The sequence below is a fragment of the Squalius cephalus genome, assembly GCF_949319135.1.
Source record: "Squalius cephalus genome assembly, chromosome: 6".
Taxonomy (NCBI): domain Eukaryota; kingdom Metazoa; phylum Chordata; class Actinopteri; order Cypriniformes; family Leuciscidae; genus Squalius; species Squalius cephalus.
The window spans coordinates 16,994,642-17,013,019 of NC_137127.1; the positions used below are offsets into that span (position 1 = coordinate 16,994,642).

Consider the following 18,378-nt stretch of genomic DNA (forward strand, 5'->3'; position numbering starts at 1 on the left):
ACTAATAAATAAATATATAATAATAATTGATTATATGATTATCGTTGTTGTTATATTAACATTAATACCAATATTTATATTAATTTTAATGAAGTTAGGACAAAAAAGCAATACAGTCCTAATACATTTATAATTAACTGTTATTATTATTATTATTATAGTTGATTAGACTTTAAAATAATCCTTAAATTAGTCAATTATCAAATAATCTCTAGTTGCAGCCCTCTTTGACATTCAAAATTGAACTGCCAGTTCAATGAGTGTCCGCTTTCTGCCTTGTCCCATGTCTTCCATTTCTCTGGCTTTTCTTTTCCTTTTCTAAACGATTTTACAACAAACATGTTGTTTTGCTGCTTTGCAAGCAATGATATTTCTTTCAGGATATGCAAATCTAAAATTTCTTTTTGCCCCGTTTAGAGAGGAAAGATGAGAGCTTGCGGTCTCTTTTCTGTTTATGAAAAACAATCATTTTGCAGCCGCAGCTGAGAGCATCATGTCTGGAAACGGATGGATGGAGGCATAGATGCCCTGAGGGTGGACAGAGCTGCTGGGTCAGATAGGAGTGAGTGTGTGTGTAGGTGTATATATATATAAATACACACGCAGCTGTACCGTTGCTGCCGCTGTGAGTTTACAGTGTTTGACCCGAGGCTCATTCCCCAAATTAGATCAGGCCTAAAAATGTGACGGACATGCTGTTAAACTATGTTAGCTACACCTCACAAACACACACTGCCCTCAGGAGACTTGCCCTAAGTGTGCAGAAAGAGAGCAATAGTTGACAGGCCTGATTTGTGGGTGGGGGGAGGTGGGCACTTTTCTTTTCGTAATATTTATTTTTCCACCACTCTCCCTTCTTTCTAATGTTCTCATCCATCTGTCTGACCTACAATTGTCATTTTCAAAGAGAACCTATGGCAACCCATGCAAATGCCAAGTGTGTGTGTCTCGATGAAGCTGCTCTTCACACACCACTATAGTTTATATTTTAGTCATCCTTGCAAATCTATCAGTGTGTGTGTGTGTGTGTCTCTTTAAATGGACGTGTATATTGTACATCACTGAATGAATGGCTAAATGTGAATCCAAACGCATTCATTCCTGTCTCTTTCTGTCTGCCACTGAGCGTTGTCAATTATACTGTAGCTAACCGTCTATACAAACATACTGTGGAGCTAAAGCTAACATTAGCTCTGTTCAAAAACCTAGTAGGCTACACCATAGACATATAAAATACATTGAGGCCTCATTGGCCGCTTTAGACCGTTGCTGCGATACGTCAACGAGTCTGCCATATTGATCCGGGCAAGAACGCTCTATAAACAAATACAAGTAAACGGGGAGCTGCAGCTTTTCTGGACTAAAAGCACAATAATATTTACACTTCTCAGCCGATTTCAGCTGTTTATGATCTGCGATTAATCTCCAATTACTCAGAATCTCGCTAGTTAGAAAATTATTCATTGTCATAAGGAATTATGAAAACTCACGCTTGTCTAGCATTAATTGGTTAATTGTGGAAATGTCCCTAATGCAATATAATTTAATGGGCATGAAATGTGCACATCGTTTTTAATTGTGGAAATGGCTTTTTCTGTCTTCAATGCCGTCATTTTAGCGTTTTCTCTTTTGCCTTTTAGCTTTTTCTCTTGAATCACATCATAGGATGTCACAGGATAATTTCAAATGAATGTGAAGATAAACCGTATTTATCTGAAGCATTTGTCTTTACCTTTTCATTTTTATATTTTATTTCTATATGTGTTGTCTCTTAACCATATACTTGCACACAAATGTTTGTTTTATTCATACCACAACAATAAATGTCTTTATAGAAATTTTATATCATAGTAAAAAATATGTATAAAAATAATAAATAATATAAATATAATATAATATAAATATAATAATGTAATATAAAGTTGTCTCTTCATTTCAAATGGACAGCATTATATTTAATTGTGTCTGGCAACTTTAAAATGTTTTATTGGGGTCTAAAAAAGTGAAACATTTAATTATCTATAATAATTTTACAGATTTACTGTCAGTACACTATAGTTATACAAATGAACTAAATGCATTTATTTCCATTCAGATGAGTCTGGCAGGGTAAGTCGCTTGGGAGAAGAGAGTGGGCAAATTCGAGCAAAAACGGGAAGTGCAAATTTAACTCTCAATGGCTTGAAGATGAACATCTTCGGAGAGGGTTGGCAACAACTAATGACATCAATTTAGCCAAGTGCAAGTTACTCCACAATTTTCCTATTATCAATGTAAAGCCGCTTTGGAACAATCTACATTGTTAAAAGCGCTATATAAATAAAGATGACTTGACTTGACTTGACTCCGAGAATGAAGGCAAATTTTAGAATTCATTTTTAGAATACTTTTCCATCAACCGGTTACAATTACAACACTTCGTGCTTGCTACGACAAAGAGGCATGAGAACTCGGATAAAAACAATTGCTACATGGATGAGAAGCATGGCGGAACGAGTGAAGGAGATGCGATGAATGAAAATGCACATTCACTCTCTGATAGTAGATGGCACTTTTGGAACAGCAGAAATGCAGTTATTCCTCTAACCCCTATAAACAAAGCAGGCTGTGCTACTTTCTGTTTCTAAACAACCAGTCAGTCATTTTACATGTCATTTGATCAGTCACATTACATCCAGTTATGTATGTTAGATTTGAACTTTTACTAAGCACTATTTCATGTTACATTATGTCATTATGTATATTTTTAGTATGGAGTATGGTTTTAGTTGAGTACTGTTTACATATTACATATAGCCTAATACAAATACATGATTCAATGTATTTTGAGAATTTTGTTCTTTATGCGAGTACGGTATTAATTTTAATTTCTTCAGGATTTAAAAATGTCTTAAAGGGGTGGTTGATTATGATTTCACTTTTTTTAACTTTAGTTGGTGTGTAATGTTGCTATTTGAGCATAAACAACATCTGCAAAGTTACAATGCTGAAAGTTCAAAGCAAAAGGAGATATTTGCTTTTAAATAAATCGCTTTTTAAGGACTACAATAAACGGCTGGTAGGGACTACACAACATTCCTCCCGGGTTAGTGACATCACCAATCCTAAAATTTACATAAACCCCGCTCCCAGGAACGCGATTTATAGATGATCAGGACAGAATATGCTAATCAATGACTAGAAGATAACTACACATAAGCTACATAAATTCATCAACTAACCATTCAGAATTGTCCTGTTGCTTCTACACGTTGTCACTTCTCCTTGAGTCTCTCCATCATTGTCTGAATCCGGTTTGAACATAAAAGGCTAAAAGTTTTTGAAATTTTCAGTGCATGTCTGTGTGAGGTAAAAGGACACATGCTGTTGAAGCTCCACCCTCTGTGCCGGGAGCAGCAGCTCATTTGCATTTAAAGGAACAGACACAAAACGTTGCGTTTTTGCTCACCCTCAAAAATGTATCATTTTAACATGCTATATAAAAATATCTGTGGGGTATTTTGAGCTAAAACTTCACATACACATTCTGGGGACATCAGAGACTTATTTTACATCTTGTGAAAAGGGCATTATACCACCCCTTTAAACGTAAATCTAAATTTGATTTGATGGATTAGCCATATGGGCATCTGGACACCATGTCCAGAAGGTCACCATACAGTGCCGTATAAATGTTTTCAAACCGCAGGAGACGGCCAAAGACCTAGTTCCAGTTGCATGGCCAAAGATGAGCAAACACAGCAGTGAATGTTAATTGGCCCCTGTGCTGATACTCGCTGGATCTCACAGCTGGGGGGCCCCATGGAGTCTCTTGCATGTCCAGTCACTAATCCTGCCCTGCTCTATCTCTCTTTTCCGCTCTTTCTCAGGCAGACAGCTTTTAAGCAGTTTTTCTACGTCCCACACTCCATTAGTATGCAGAGAGGGCACATTTTGAATTATGGTGGAAAGAAAAGTGACATTGATAACACCAAACAATGGCAAACAGTTCTGCTCTTTCTCATTTCATAAACCGAGAACATCAGGATGTGAGAGTGTGTGTGTGCGTGAAAGAGAGAGGCAGCAGCTATTCGTTTTACATGATTTTAGTTCTGTGCAGGCTGCAAATTGACACCAAACGGAAACAAGCACTCAATACAAAGTTTTTTATGTGTATGTTTTGCCAGGCTTGCCGTCACGGACATGTGCAGCATCTTGAACACCTGCTGTTCTATGGAGCGGACATGAGCGCTCAGAACGCTTCTGGAAACACTGCCCTGCACGTGTGTGCTCTCTATAACCAGGTAACTCATTCAATCATACTGTATGCATTCCCTTAGCAACCGGTCAACACACACACACACACACATTCTTCAGGCTCAGATTCCTGTACCCACAAGGACACACTAAATCATTCTGCCTGAAATATCTGCACCCTTTTCAACCAGGTAAAACATGAGCATGCAGACGTTTGTACGCATACGTGGCTTTAGCAGTTTTTATTATTTATAATATGTTGTCAGTATCAGTTAATGAGCATAAAACAGCAAGGTCACAGATTGTTCATGTAGTCACAGAGAAATGCAAAGAGTGATCTAATCCTCAGGTGTGTGTGTGTGTGTGTGTGCATGTGTGTGTGTGTGTGTGTGTGTGGTGGGCTCATGCATTTTAATTCAGCTCTTATTAAGTATTAATGGACGCTCCCACAACACACACACACCCACACAAACACAAAAGAGTCCTTTAGGAACGCCTGAAAACACATGGAGTCACAGAACGCACATCTTTATCTTTCCACCTCTCTCTCTCTCTCTCTCTCTCTCGCTATTGAAACTGTTATTGCCATTGAATCTCACTGTTGTGTCTGTAAATTTGGTTTACAGTACATCTCAAATGTCTGATGCTGTAATATAGAGACTAGCAGATATATATATTATACTGATAGGCTGAACTTTTGCTATTTTGAGTGTTTTTTTCTCCCTAAATTGATGATATGCAGTGCTATAAATATAAAACATGCTATATATACACTACTGTTCTAAAGTTTGGGGTTGGTATAATGTTTAATGTTTTTGAACATTGGTTATGCTCACCAAGGCGGCTGCATTTATTTAATCAAAAATACAGTAAAAAAAACAGTAATATTGTAAAATATGTAATTGTAAAATGTTATTTATCCTTGTGATGGTAAAGCTGAATTTTTAGCATCATTACTCTTCACTGTCTTCGGTCTTCAGTGTCATGTGATCCTTCTGAAATCATTCTAATATGCTGATTTGCTGCTAGTAGTTACAGTGACAAATTTGATCTAAATTATATTTTGTGTGCGTGTAAATGTTTGTGTGTGTGTTTCTATCCCGGTGGGGACTTCAACCTGAATTCACACAGGCTCATGGGGACTCGTGTCACAGTGGGGACCTAAATTGAGGTCCTCCTGAGGAAACAAGCTTATAAATCGTACAGAATGAGTTTTTTTGAAAATGTAAAAAAGTTTTCTGTGATGGGTAGGTTTAGGGTTGGGTGAGTGTAAGGGGACAGAATATACAGTTTGCACAGTAGAAAAACCATTACGTCTATGGAGAGTCCCCACAAAGATAGAAAACCAGACGCGTGTGTGTGTGTGTTTGTGTTTGTGTGTGATTTACTAATTTTACAGCAGTGGTTTCTGTTTATCTTCATTCAGCTCATTATAATGAGATTAAACTACAGCTGACCTGCACTAATGTAACATCCAGTCTGGAAGAAGTCAGTTACAAACAGATCAATAACATCAAAACAACACAAACATGAAGAAAAGAGGACACCACACAATGACCTCTATACTTCTGAAACAAAAATAGTACAGTATTATATAAAGATCATAGTTAAACTGTTGATGTCTAATGATATTGTGTAACATAATTTTTTCAGGATTGGTTAGATTTTTATCTCAAGCGTCACAAACATAAACTCACATGCACCGCACCAGGCATCTCACATCTCTTTGACAGCACAGATGTGTTAGAGCCGTGTGACAGATACACTTCAACAGAAAACAGAGCTACTGAGACAGCAAGGAAAAGTGACATGAAATAAATATAGCACTTTGGGTGGTTGTGTATGTGCCGTACTTCAAGGATTAATTTGCTGGAAAATGTCCTCAGATGTTAGCTGTCGGTCATTGACCATGTGGACATCTGGACAAAGTCTGCTAAAAGGTTCTTTTATAGACGTTCTCTAAAGGACAAATTATTCTTGATGAGATAAAGTTGTATCATAAACTAGTATTTTATAATATTTAACCATATTATATATATAATATATTTTTTTCTTAGTTTATTTAGTCAGTTGGAAGTCTCCTTTAATATTTCTAGGCAAATGTGTGGACACATTTGCTATACAGTAAGATGTCTTTAGAAGTTAGAAATGTCAAAAACTAATTATGAGACTCATAAAGAGACTAAATAATGGCTTAAAAATCCAAAAGCTGTATTTTATGGTCAGGGCAAGTGCTTTTTTTTATTTTATTTTTATAATTTATTGTATGTTCTATAGTTATATATGGAATAAGCCTAATTTAAGAGCAAGAGAAGTCCTTAGAAGTACTCTGAAAAAAATTTATTCGAACTTAATGTTCAACTTAATGCATTTGTTTAAATGTAGGTAAAATCAATTGATTGCAACCACTTACGATAAAAAAAATGATTAAATTCAACGAATCTGTCAAAATCTCCTTTTATGGATGTTCTCATAAGGAAAAATGGATCGTAAAGAGACTAATTAATGTTCAAAAGTATTTTAGGGTCATGGCTAGTATATATTTATAATATAAACAGTAGAAATTAAAGTTGTATAATTATAATTGGCTTAATTTAAGAGCCAGAGCATTGTCATGCAGGTAGTTTGTGAAATAGTGTGTAGTTTCGAGTGTATAAAAAAGTCCTTTTAGAGACATTCTCTAATGGACAAATTACTCTTAAAGAGATTAAATAATGTCCAAAAGTTGTATTTTATGGTCATATAGTATGAGTATGTTTATATACTGTTTAATATATAGTAATATAAAGTTTGTTTTATGAACTAATTTTATTTACTGTGTATCTTATTGTAATATAGCCTAATTTAAGCACAAGAAGTGAGCTACTGTAAATGTCAAAAACATTCACACAAGAAAAAAAGGCTCGTAAAGTCACTAAATAATGTCCAGATTTTTGTCATTTAGGGTTAAAGCTAGTATATAATATAAACAGCAGAACTTATAGTTGTAAAATTACAATGGAGCAAGACAAATGCATGTCGTTTTAAGTTTGTGTGAGTTTCTTGCCGTACTTTAAGGACAATTCTTAAAAAATGTCCTCGGGAGTTTGCTAAATCTGTCAGATAATAGACGTATCTGTTTGTGCGTGTGTGGTCTGTAGGAGTGCTCAGCGGTGATCGTGAGTTTTAAGGACTCTCTGTGGATGTTTAGCTCAGGCTCAGAGGAGATGTTAAGTGGATCGATTCCCTGAAAGAGACTCTGAGAGAGGATGTATCAGCCTGAGGAGAGAGGCATTACTGGATAGATGAGGGAAAATCTACAAGGGCGATGAGAGAAGAGACAGAGAGTGTGAAATAGTGCCAAAACGATGAGGAGAGCAGGAGGAGGTGAAAGAGAAAGAGATGACCACCTGATGTGGAAAAGAAGGGTAAATTCATAGCTACAGATAATAAGATGGCTGTGTGTGGGCAGTCAGGTTTTGCTCTCTTTGTGGGGACCAAATGTCTTTGTGCAGAATATCCTCATCAAAAGTGGCAGTACGGTTTATAATAGTGATTACACAAGTATTTAGGCCTAAATTAAAAATGCATTTGTTTGAATGTCATATAAAATGTCAATCCTTTTGGATTACATGGTTTAAGCAAAATAATAAACTTAATGTGATGCAGTTGTCAGTCATTCATAAATGTCAAAAAAAAAAAAAAATTCATAACACACTCACCTAAAGGATTATTAGGAACACCTGTTCAATTTCTCATTAATGCAATTATCTAATCAACCAATCACATGGCAGTTGCTTCAATGCATTTAGGGGTGTGGTCCTGGTCAAGACAATCTCCTGAACTCCAAACTGAATGTCAGAATGGGAAAGAAAGGTGATTTAAGCAATTTTGAGCGTGGCATGGTTGTTGGTGCCAGACGGGCCGGTCTGAGTATTTCACAATCTGCTCAGTTACTGGGATTTTCACACACAAGCATTTCTAGGGTTTACAAAGAATGGTGTGAAAAGGGAAAAACATCCAGTATGCGGCAGTCCTGTGGGCGAAAATGCCTTGTTGATGCTAGAGGTCAGAGGAGAATGGGCCGACTGATTCAAGCTGATTGAAGAGCAACTTTGACTGAAATAACCACTCGTTACAACCGAGGTATGCAGCAAAGCATTTGTGAAGCCACAACACGCACAACCTTGAGGCGGATGGGCTACAACAGCAGAAGACCCCACCGGGTACCACTCATCTCCACTATAAATAGGAACAAGAGGCTACAATTTGCACGAGCTCACCAAAATTGGACAGTTGAAGACTGGAAAAATGTTGCCTGGTCTGATGAGTCTCGATTTCTGTTGAGACATTCAGATGGTAGAGTCAGAATTTGGCGTAAACAGAATGAGAACATGGATCCATCATGCCTTGTTACCACTGTGCAGGCTGGTGGTGGTGGTGTAATGGTGTGGGGGATGTTTTCTTGGCACACTTTAGGCCCCTTAGTGCCAATTGGGCATCGTTTAAATGCCACGGCCTACCTGAGCATTGTTTCTGACCATGTCCATCCCTTTATGACCACCATGTACCCATCCTCTGATGGCTACTTCCAGCAGGATAATGCACCATGTCACAAAGCTCGAATCATTTCAAATTGGTTTCTTGAACATGACAATGAGTTCACTGTACTAAAATGGCCCCCACAGTCACCAGATCTCAACCCAATAGAGCATCTTTGGGATGTGGTGGAACGGGAGCTTCGTGCCCTGGATGTGCATCCCACAAATCTCCATCAACTGCAAGATGCTATCCTATCAATATGGGCCAACATTTCTAAAGAATGCTTTCAGCACCTTGTTGAATCAATGCCACGTAGAATTAAGGCAGTTCTGAAGGCGAAAGGGGGTCAAACACAGTATTAGTATGGTGTTCCTAATAATCCTTTAGGTGAGTGTATTTTATCATTAATTATTTGCATCAAATTATAAAATGTGGTCTTATTTAATTAATAATTCAAATTTATTCAGTTACAATTGTGAATATGTTTAAAATATGGCTAGCTGTGGAACAAGCAATATTCAGTTTATCATCATGCATGCATAAATGGTATGTATGATAAATATATAAACCTTGTTATTGTGCATTTAAAACGCATTCAGTTTTTTAGTACTTTTACAGAAATCTTATGTTTCTTACTCATTTCATTTATGTATGACTGACAAATATGCTTCACATTAAGTTGATAAGTTTGTACTGTATATGTTAAAACTGTAATTCAAAAGGATTGGAAATGTTATATTTTATATTTTAATATTTGATCAAATACAAAATATGATGCTAGGATGTTGTGAGTGGTTGCCAAGGTGTTGCTATGTGGCTGCTAAGTAGTTCTGAGTGGTTGTTAGAATGATTGCTATAGTGTTCAATATTATCAGAACTGATTAAATTTTGTCTGAACAGAAATTTTCACAAATTCACAAAAATGTTTTGTTTGTGCAGCCATTAATTTGAATGGTTTATCATTTTAATGTACAGTATGCTGGTGTATTATTGTGGAAACTAATTTCAGATGTACCTGAATTTAGTCTAATAGTGATGTCCATTATAGACTCTTACTTGTGTTCTTATGAAGTTTCACCACTAGAGGTCACATGTTGCTCTGTTGTCCAGCACACAGACATTCAGTCCGTTGGCATTAAAGGCCACATCCAGTAGAGTTCATTCATACTGCTGTTTCTCCAGACTGCTGCTGCTCTTATGGCTTTTGATTTATTGTCTTGCATTAGTGTAAATAGCGTATTATTTTTCAGTTCTGAAAGTTTGTGTCCTTTAAATGGATCAATAGTGCAGATGAGCGTATCAGAGATAGAGAGCAAAAGACAGAAGGAAAGAGGGAAAAACGTCTTTGTGATGTGGAAGCTCAATCATCGTTCTGTTAATTCACTCTGCAGTCGAAATTACATATTGATTTTTGCACAGAGCCATAGCATTAAACACATGCAGCGCTCCACTCTGTCTCCTGTTTGACAGGCTGTGTTCCAAATAGCATAATATCATACTACTCACATACTGCTATGTATGCAGTACTGTGTATAATGCATGGAACCAGATTATGTATCCCACATTGCTAAATACTTGTCCTTCCATGCAGTTTGTTTCGTCACTCATTTGATAAGACTGAAATACTGTATGTTGAGACGACTTGATTGAATGGTTGAATTGTTGTAGTTTGCTATTGCTGTGATCTCATGTGAGTGACTGATTGTCCCGCCCTCATGCCAGTGAACACGTCATCAGAGAAGAGATGTTGCTGCAGTGTCTCACCCTAAATTGAGGATAAGCAATACTATAAATATAAAACATGCTATATATACACTACTGTACAAAAGCTTCGAGTCGGTAAGATGTTTTAATGTTTTTGAACATTGGTTATGCTCACCAAGGCTGCTTTTATTTGACCAAAAATACAGTAAAAACAATGATATTGTGAAATGTTATTACAATTTCAAAAAAACTGTTTTCTATTTAAACATGTTAAAATGTAATTTATTCCTGTGATGCTAAGCTGAATTTTCAGCATCATTACTCCAGTCTTCAGTGTCACATGATCCTTCAGAAATAATTTGAATATGCTTATGTGGTGCTCAAGAAACAATTTTTTTTTTTTCATTATTATTATCAGTGTTGAAGACAGTTGTGCTTCTCAATATTTTTTTGGGGGAAACCATGATAAATTGTTTCATGATTCTTTTATGCATGGAAAGTTCAGCATTTATAGAATGCACAATGAATATAATGCATCCTCACTGAATAAAAGTATTAGAAAACAAGCAAGCAAAAAAACCTACTGTCCCCAAATGTTTGAACGGTAGTGGATACAATTGTTGGTTATTTAACCAATTATCTCTCTGTTTTTACCGGAAATGCTTTTAAGATGTGTGTGTTTGAGAGAGACGGACAAGAAGTGCACTACATGTGTAATTAAACGTCAGCACACAGGTTCCACTGAAGGTGTGTTAGTGGGCCAAGAGACACTAATGTTTACTCACCACTGTTAGGAAACTAGGACACTAGTCCCAGCTGAGTCATGTCTGTGCGATACAGCTCCTAAATGTGTGTGTGTGTGTGTGTGTGTGTGTGGACTGTCAAAACTGTCTAGAGAGAGAGAGAGAGAGAGAGAGAGAGATGATAGCCAGATGCTATGCTGACCTTCTAAACACTCTGTCTCAGATGCCCATTGAGAAACACTGCCATTAGAGCAGCTCTGTGCTCTCTCTCTCTCTCTCTCTCTCTCTCTCTCTCTCTCTCTCTCTCTCTCTCTCTCTCTCTCTCTCTCTCTCTCTCTCTCTCTCTGTTTTTCACTCTGATACATATGAGCTGGTGAGCTAATTGGTCCCAGTGGAACATCAGTTTTGTCATTTCTGTTGCACGTGCACACAAACACACTCATTCCATTCCAAAACTTTCTAGGGCAAATTTTCATGGACACGCCATGTACACATTTTACTATCGACATTTTATCATGTGATCTCTCTGTATCATGATTTTTATTTCATATTTACATTACACAATCCATAACTCTCTGATCTCTCTGTATCATGTGATCTCTCTGTTTGTCTCTCTCCAGGATAGCTGCACAAGAGTGCTGCTGTTCAGAGGGGTGAATAAGGAGATTAAGAACTACAACAGCCAAACTGCCTTCCAGGTGAGAGCGCAAGACCCCTGGGTTCCTGGAGGTCAAACACCGTGGAAGAGTCAATGGAGCTGGATCTTATTTAAACTGATGCTGTTGTTCACAGTCCACAGAGCCAAACTATATTTAACTTATTGCCAAGAGCAGTTCACACTGGGCTTCTGATGCCATGAAGACATTAGCTGTCTACCTAGACAACATTTGTGGGCATCTGATGTCAAAGATATTAACAGGCATCCAAATGATACAGTACCTTGATTTGGCCAAAATTTAAGTTTGCATTGAATGCTTTGCAACTACCTCAGGGAACGTTTTGATTTAAGGTAGCGAACAGAGTCGAGAGAAATGTTGATTATAAATATAAACCTATTTTAATCAATAGTTAATTGATGGTGCATGAAAATATAAATTTGATATATACAGTGGTAGTACGGTTTATGATGCATTTGGTTTTTTCAATGATGGTATGGCTGTCAAAAAATCTATGGAATCAAAGAATTTATAAGAAACCATAGGACTTTTTTGTTGTTTTACCATGGTATTACCATCATGCTAGTTTTACAAAATCTATATATAGACTGCTGGTCAAAAGTTTGGGATTGGTAAAATCTTTAAATGATTTTGAAAGAAAATAGGGTACAGCGGGACTAAAGGCGCACCGGGGTGAATTTGGCTGATCCTTGACGCGATCGCGGGCAGCAGCACAAAGTTGATTCTGCGCTAATGTGATGTTTTTTTGTAAAATGTTGTAGATTTAAGTAGCAAATGAGAATTGCTAAAATTATTTATTATATTTTGAGACAAAGGTCTTAAAGGGTAAGTTCGGTATTTTACACTTAAAGCCCTGTTTACAGATCGTTTCTGATGAAATAGAACGGTTAAGATTAAAATTTGGACAAATGCTGCTGTCCCGAGAATTTTAGGTTTCTTTCGGTTTCCCCAAAACCTCTAGAATGGGTGTATAGGTGCACTGGAACACTCCTTCATAAAACGCATTAAACTTTCGTTTACAAAGAGACGTGAAACTCACCGAGTGGTCAGGGGTGTTCACTGATATGCTCACACAAAAATCGCTGCAAAAGATGCTTTCCAACAGGTGTTTTACCATTCGTTGTAAAACTGTGGACCTATTTTTCCAAACATCTCACACCCGTACATTCTTCCGTTGAGAGCTTGAATAATAGACACTCCAGCCCAGTTGGTGGCGATAATGCACCTTTGCCAATTACAAGCAAACCACTGGCATTTAATTGAATACACAGAAGAAGCAGAAGAAGAAGCGGCGGAGTAATACCGTACCTCACACAGCACATTCAATACAAGTCAATGGAGTTGGACAAAAACTACGATAAAACCTGTTGGAAAGCATCTTTTGCAGCGATTTTTGTGTGAGCATATAAGTGAACACCCCTGACCACTCGGTGAGTTTCACGTCTTTGTAAACGAAAGTTTAATGCGTTTTAGGAAGGACTGTTCCAGTGTCCATAGGCTGCCATTGTGTAGGTGGGGTGTAGGTGGGGGGTAGGTGGGGGGGGGGGGGGAAGCGAAATAAACCTAAAATGCTCGGGACAGCAGCATGTGTCCAAATTTTAATCTTAACCGTTCTATTTCATCAGAAACGATCTGTAAACAGGGCTTTAAGTGTAAATACCGAACTTGTCCTTTAATAATTTTCAGTTTTGTTCAAGGTTATTAACAGTTTTTCAATAACAGGAGAATATGTAAAAGTATGGTATTTGGGGTAAAAGGCACAATAATTAACATGATAATAAATAGCTGGCTGACTTTTCCATTTGCTGACATGACATGGTTAGATTCAAATGGTAAATATCATATATTAAGTTGAGTGTCAATAATCACCATATTTATAATGAAACCATCATATTAAAAAAAAAAAAAAAAAAAAAAAAAAATATATATATATATATATATATATATATATATATTAGGGCAGGTCAAACGATTAATCGCGATTAATCGCATCCAAAATAAAAGTTTGTGTTTACATAATATATGTGTGTGTACGGTGTATAATTATTTTCTATAAATACACACACATGCATGTATATATTTAAGAAATATTTGCATGTATATACTGTGTATATATATTTATATTATATATAATTTATATTATATATAAATATTTTATATATAAATAACACATTTTTCTTAAATATATATGCATGTGTGTGTATTTATATATAGAAAATAATTATACTCCATACACACACATATATTATGTAAACACAAACTTTTATTTTGGATGCGATTAATCGTTTGACAGCCCTAATATATATTATTTGAATATATATATATATATATATATATATATATATATATATATATATATATATATATATATATATTCAAATAATAAAATATAATTGGTTGTTAACACTAAATCTATGTCAAATTAGTATGGGATCTCATTCAATGCTTTCAGAATTTTTGCTTTTTAAAATGATTTTGTTCTGTATTTTTAATATATATATTTATATTAACATATTTAATGACAAATATAAATATATTTGAACAATATATCAAATATAATAAATGAATTATTTTATTTATCAAAATAAACAGAAACTTAGACATTATTAAAAACATTATTTTGCTGTGTGCCTTTTGCCCCATGCTGGTGAGCCTTTTACATGTATAGGATTTTTAAACAAAATTTTAACTTTTAGGGCCTTTAGCCCTGTTGTACCCTATATATGATTTGCTGGAATAGTGTATTAACCCTTTTGGCATTTGTTGGGTCAGTGTGAAGCAGCATGTTAACATCACACATAAAACGCTTCACGTGTGCCATTTTGAGCCAAGTACAATAATTTCCTCATTTGAACAACATTCTATTAGTGTTTGTCTCGCATCTTCCATGATGCTCGCTGCTTGAACTCTCAGTACAATTGATGTTGACACAGATTTTCTGCTCAGATCAAAGTTAATTTGTTAGTAAATGGGGAGGGGGAACCCGACTTGGTGCGGCTGCATAAACCAACACGGAAACCATTAGACAGCTGCTTTGATTCAGCTTTTAGTGAGGAAAAGTTAATTAGCCCTCATATTTATAAACGAGAGAGAGAGAGAGACTTGTAGACCATTCATGTCTCATATTAGATAGAATCAGTTTTTGATCTGTTTCTACACTACAAAAAATGCTTTCATACTCAGTATTTTTGTCTTGTTTCCAGACCAAATAACTAAAAATTCTTAAATCAAGATGGATTTACTATTTACTTATGTCAAAATTGTGAGTTTTTTCTTAAAGCAAGCTAACTTTTCTGCCAATAGGGTAATAAAAATAATCTTAATTCAAATGGAAAACAAGATTAATATTATTACCCTATTGGCAGATCATTTTGCTTGGTTTAAGCAAAAACTAATTTCATTCTGACCCCCCCCCCCCCCCCCCCCCCCAGACATACCATCTATTGGCATTTTACTCATCTAGTAAATGCATCTTAATTTAAGAACTTTTAGATATTAGTAAGTAAGAAAAACTACTTTTTTTGCAGTGTACTTATTTGTGCCATGAGACTTGTTTGCTCACAGTACGCTTAGCCTACAGAAAAGTACAGTACCATAGTGCAATGGTGTCCCATGTAAATCTGATGGTAATATACTATGGTACTTTGTAGGGCTGTGCATTGACACAAACATATATCTTGATTTAAGATATATGAGGTATACTGTGCCTATGAGTCAAATTTTCTGAGTCAAAAAGGAAAACAGTCTCTCAAACTAATGCTGTAAAGGAACCTTGTCAGTTGGTACTTTACTATAATATTAAAGGTTAAAATTAACAACCAAGTACAAATTCATGCTATATAAATGTAAAGTTTTTTAATCAACTCTGTAATGTTTTAATTTCTACTCCAAATCATTGTTGAAATATAAACTTTGAAACTGTGGCAGTGATAAAAAAACAAACTTGATTTCACAGCAGATTTATTCAAACGTAAATGTGATAGCCTATCTAACAGGTTAAATTAGAATAATATAACGAACATAACAACTCAAACAACAAGTTTTTGTTTTTTTATAGCTGACTAATGAGCAGTTTGAGGACTAATGAGGACTTTAATGGGCTTTCCTGAGGTAAATTCAACATTAGGTGACATTGTTTACAAGCTGCTTTAATGACATCTTTCTGTGGTTGAAACACGGTTGATTAAGCGATTACATGGAACAATATACATTTTGGTATTTTACAACACTGGCTAATGTTCTTTAATGTTTATTTAGTGCTATAACTAGCAGTACCGAAGAATAGATGATCAGTTCATGTGTGACGCTTGAACTGAGGTGGTTACAGTGATCTGTCATGCCACATTAAAGAGCTTCAAATTTGTATTTATTGTTTGAATTTCGTGATAAAACCGACAGAATTTGAAAAGAATTTCACATCAAACGTAACAAAGCCAGCGATTGCTAGACGGGAGGCGTGCTACAAATTATGTTTAGCACAGAAAAAGCATAGATTAAAAAATCGTTATATGAGGATTTAAGATTTGATATTGGTTTATCAAAATTAAGATAGATCGATTTATATTAATTGATATTGTCAGCCCAACCCTAGTACTATGTACATTTTTGCATAGCTTTTATCTCTTTACATTACAAATCACTGCAGCTTTATAATCAATATTTTAAGTCCATTTTTTATTTATTTTGGTATGTAGACAGGATAATATACAGCTTGTAAGAATTATTTTGTGATCCTGGAAACTGGCTGTACTTTCCCAGATAGCAACATAGTACGGCCAAGATCCGGCCCACATCTGTACACGTGGATTCCACACGCACCAGATGTGGGCCCGGATCTGGGCTGACACTCTGTTGCTGTCTGGGTTATCACTTATGAATTGCTGGCTTCGATTTTTGGGTAACATAATACCCTGTTATGCAGTCAATGTTATAAAACAGTAACTGTGGCTTTTTGTTTGCCCAGGGAAGTGTGGCAGGGAAATAACCCCTTTTTTTATTTCTATAGGTGGCTATTATAGCTGGGAACTTTGACCTGGCAGAAATTATAAAGACTCACAAAGCATCAGATGTTGGTAAGTGTCTCATATACCTCCACCATCATTAGCTGCTTTAAATTTGAGCAAGCACAAACGATCCCTCGTGTTAATGAATCCCTACAAACACAACAGAGCGCCACAGCCGGTGAACATGAAAATGAGAGTGGTCCCTTGTGTTTCTGTGTGCGTTTGTGTGTCCGCGGCATTCGTGTGAATTAGAGTCATCACTCTAATCGCCAGCATCGACGGCAAGGCTAGCTCATTCCACGCGCTAGTTCTGGCGGGGAATAGCAGGCAGCCAGTTGTCGGGCCACTGTAATGGATCGTACCCATTAGTGTGGAGTACCATTGTCATGGCGACGGTGAGGGGTTAATCCCCGAGGCTCAGCAGGTGTTGGGAGTTTGATTTGAGCCAATGGCAGTGTAGCCGCAGGCTCCGATATCTCATCACAACGGTGTGTGACCTCGATGAAGGATGGGATGTACGCTCTCACACACACTGACAGAACACACAGAAGCAGCCTTAAAACACACCGTTTATGGGATTTCGTCACTAATGCTGAAGCCTCTCAGAATGTGTCAATTTTTTCTTTCTTATTTCCTTCCCATCAGTTACCAAGAGAGAGAGAGTGAGCGAGTGTGTCCTGAGTGGGCTGGGCAGTTGGCCTTTTCACTCTGAATGGATGGGCAGAAGAGTAGAGGATTTAAATAAGCAGACAGCGTGGCTACAAAGCGCAGTATTTACACTGCTCAAACAAGCAGCCCAACTAATGTTGCCCGTCTTAAACTTTCTCAGGGTGAAACTATTGACTGAGGAGTGATCTGGATATACAAATAGTAATATATATGATAATTATTAGTACTGTCATTATTAAATATTATAAAATGGCATAAAAATGAATAGAATTGAGCTGTACAGGGAAAAATATTTTCTTAATTCATATTTTTGTGTTTTTAAAATAAAACCAGTAAGTTTTATTTAAGCATCCTTTAAAACAAGATAAATTTACTTAAGATACTTAAAACTCTTCTTGTTTTTCCTTAATTTAACTGTAAATATATATTAATGTTAGACAGAATCTATCTATCTATCGTTCTGTCTGTCCGTCCATCCATATATCCATATATATATATATATATATACATATATATTCTATATATACAGTATGTGTATATATATATATATATATATATATATATATATATATATATAATCACCACACGTGTCCACTGTTATCGGATGTATTGAGTTGCGTGTTCTTGCTTCACGCCCTGCTCTGATTGACAGAGAGCTGTTCATATCTGATCAGGTGACAGGTGGATGTTCAGTACAGCGGTTTGATCAATACTTAATTTACATTACAGATTAGAGAGAATCAGCTATGAGACTGACAGCAAACCATATGTCAGGATGACAGCGCAGTGCACTCTTTTATCCTGCTTGTCTCTCTCTCTCTCTCT

At 36.2% G+C, this 18,378-nt stretch overlaps 1 protein-coding gene across 2 annotated transcripts in view; it reads left to right on the forward strand.

The window, feature by feature from the left end:
- The window catches only part of shank3a (SH3 and multiple ankyrin repeat domains 3a), a 268,933-nt gene that overhangs the window by 145,796 nt on the left and 104,759 nt on the right, over positions 1–18,378 (forward strand). For both annotated transcript variants that reach the window (XM_079874288.1, XM_079874289.1), the window contains 3 exons: positions 4,167–4,283; positions 11,825–11,902; positions 16,887–16,953. In XM_079874288.1, coding sequence (XP_079730414.1) covers positions 4,167–4,283; positions 11,825–11,902; positions 16,887–16,953 — 262 coding nt within the window. The remainder of the gene's footprint in view (positions 1–4,166; positions 4,284–11,824; positions 11,903–16,886; positions 16,954–18,378) is intronic.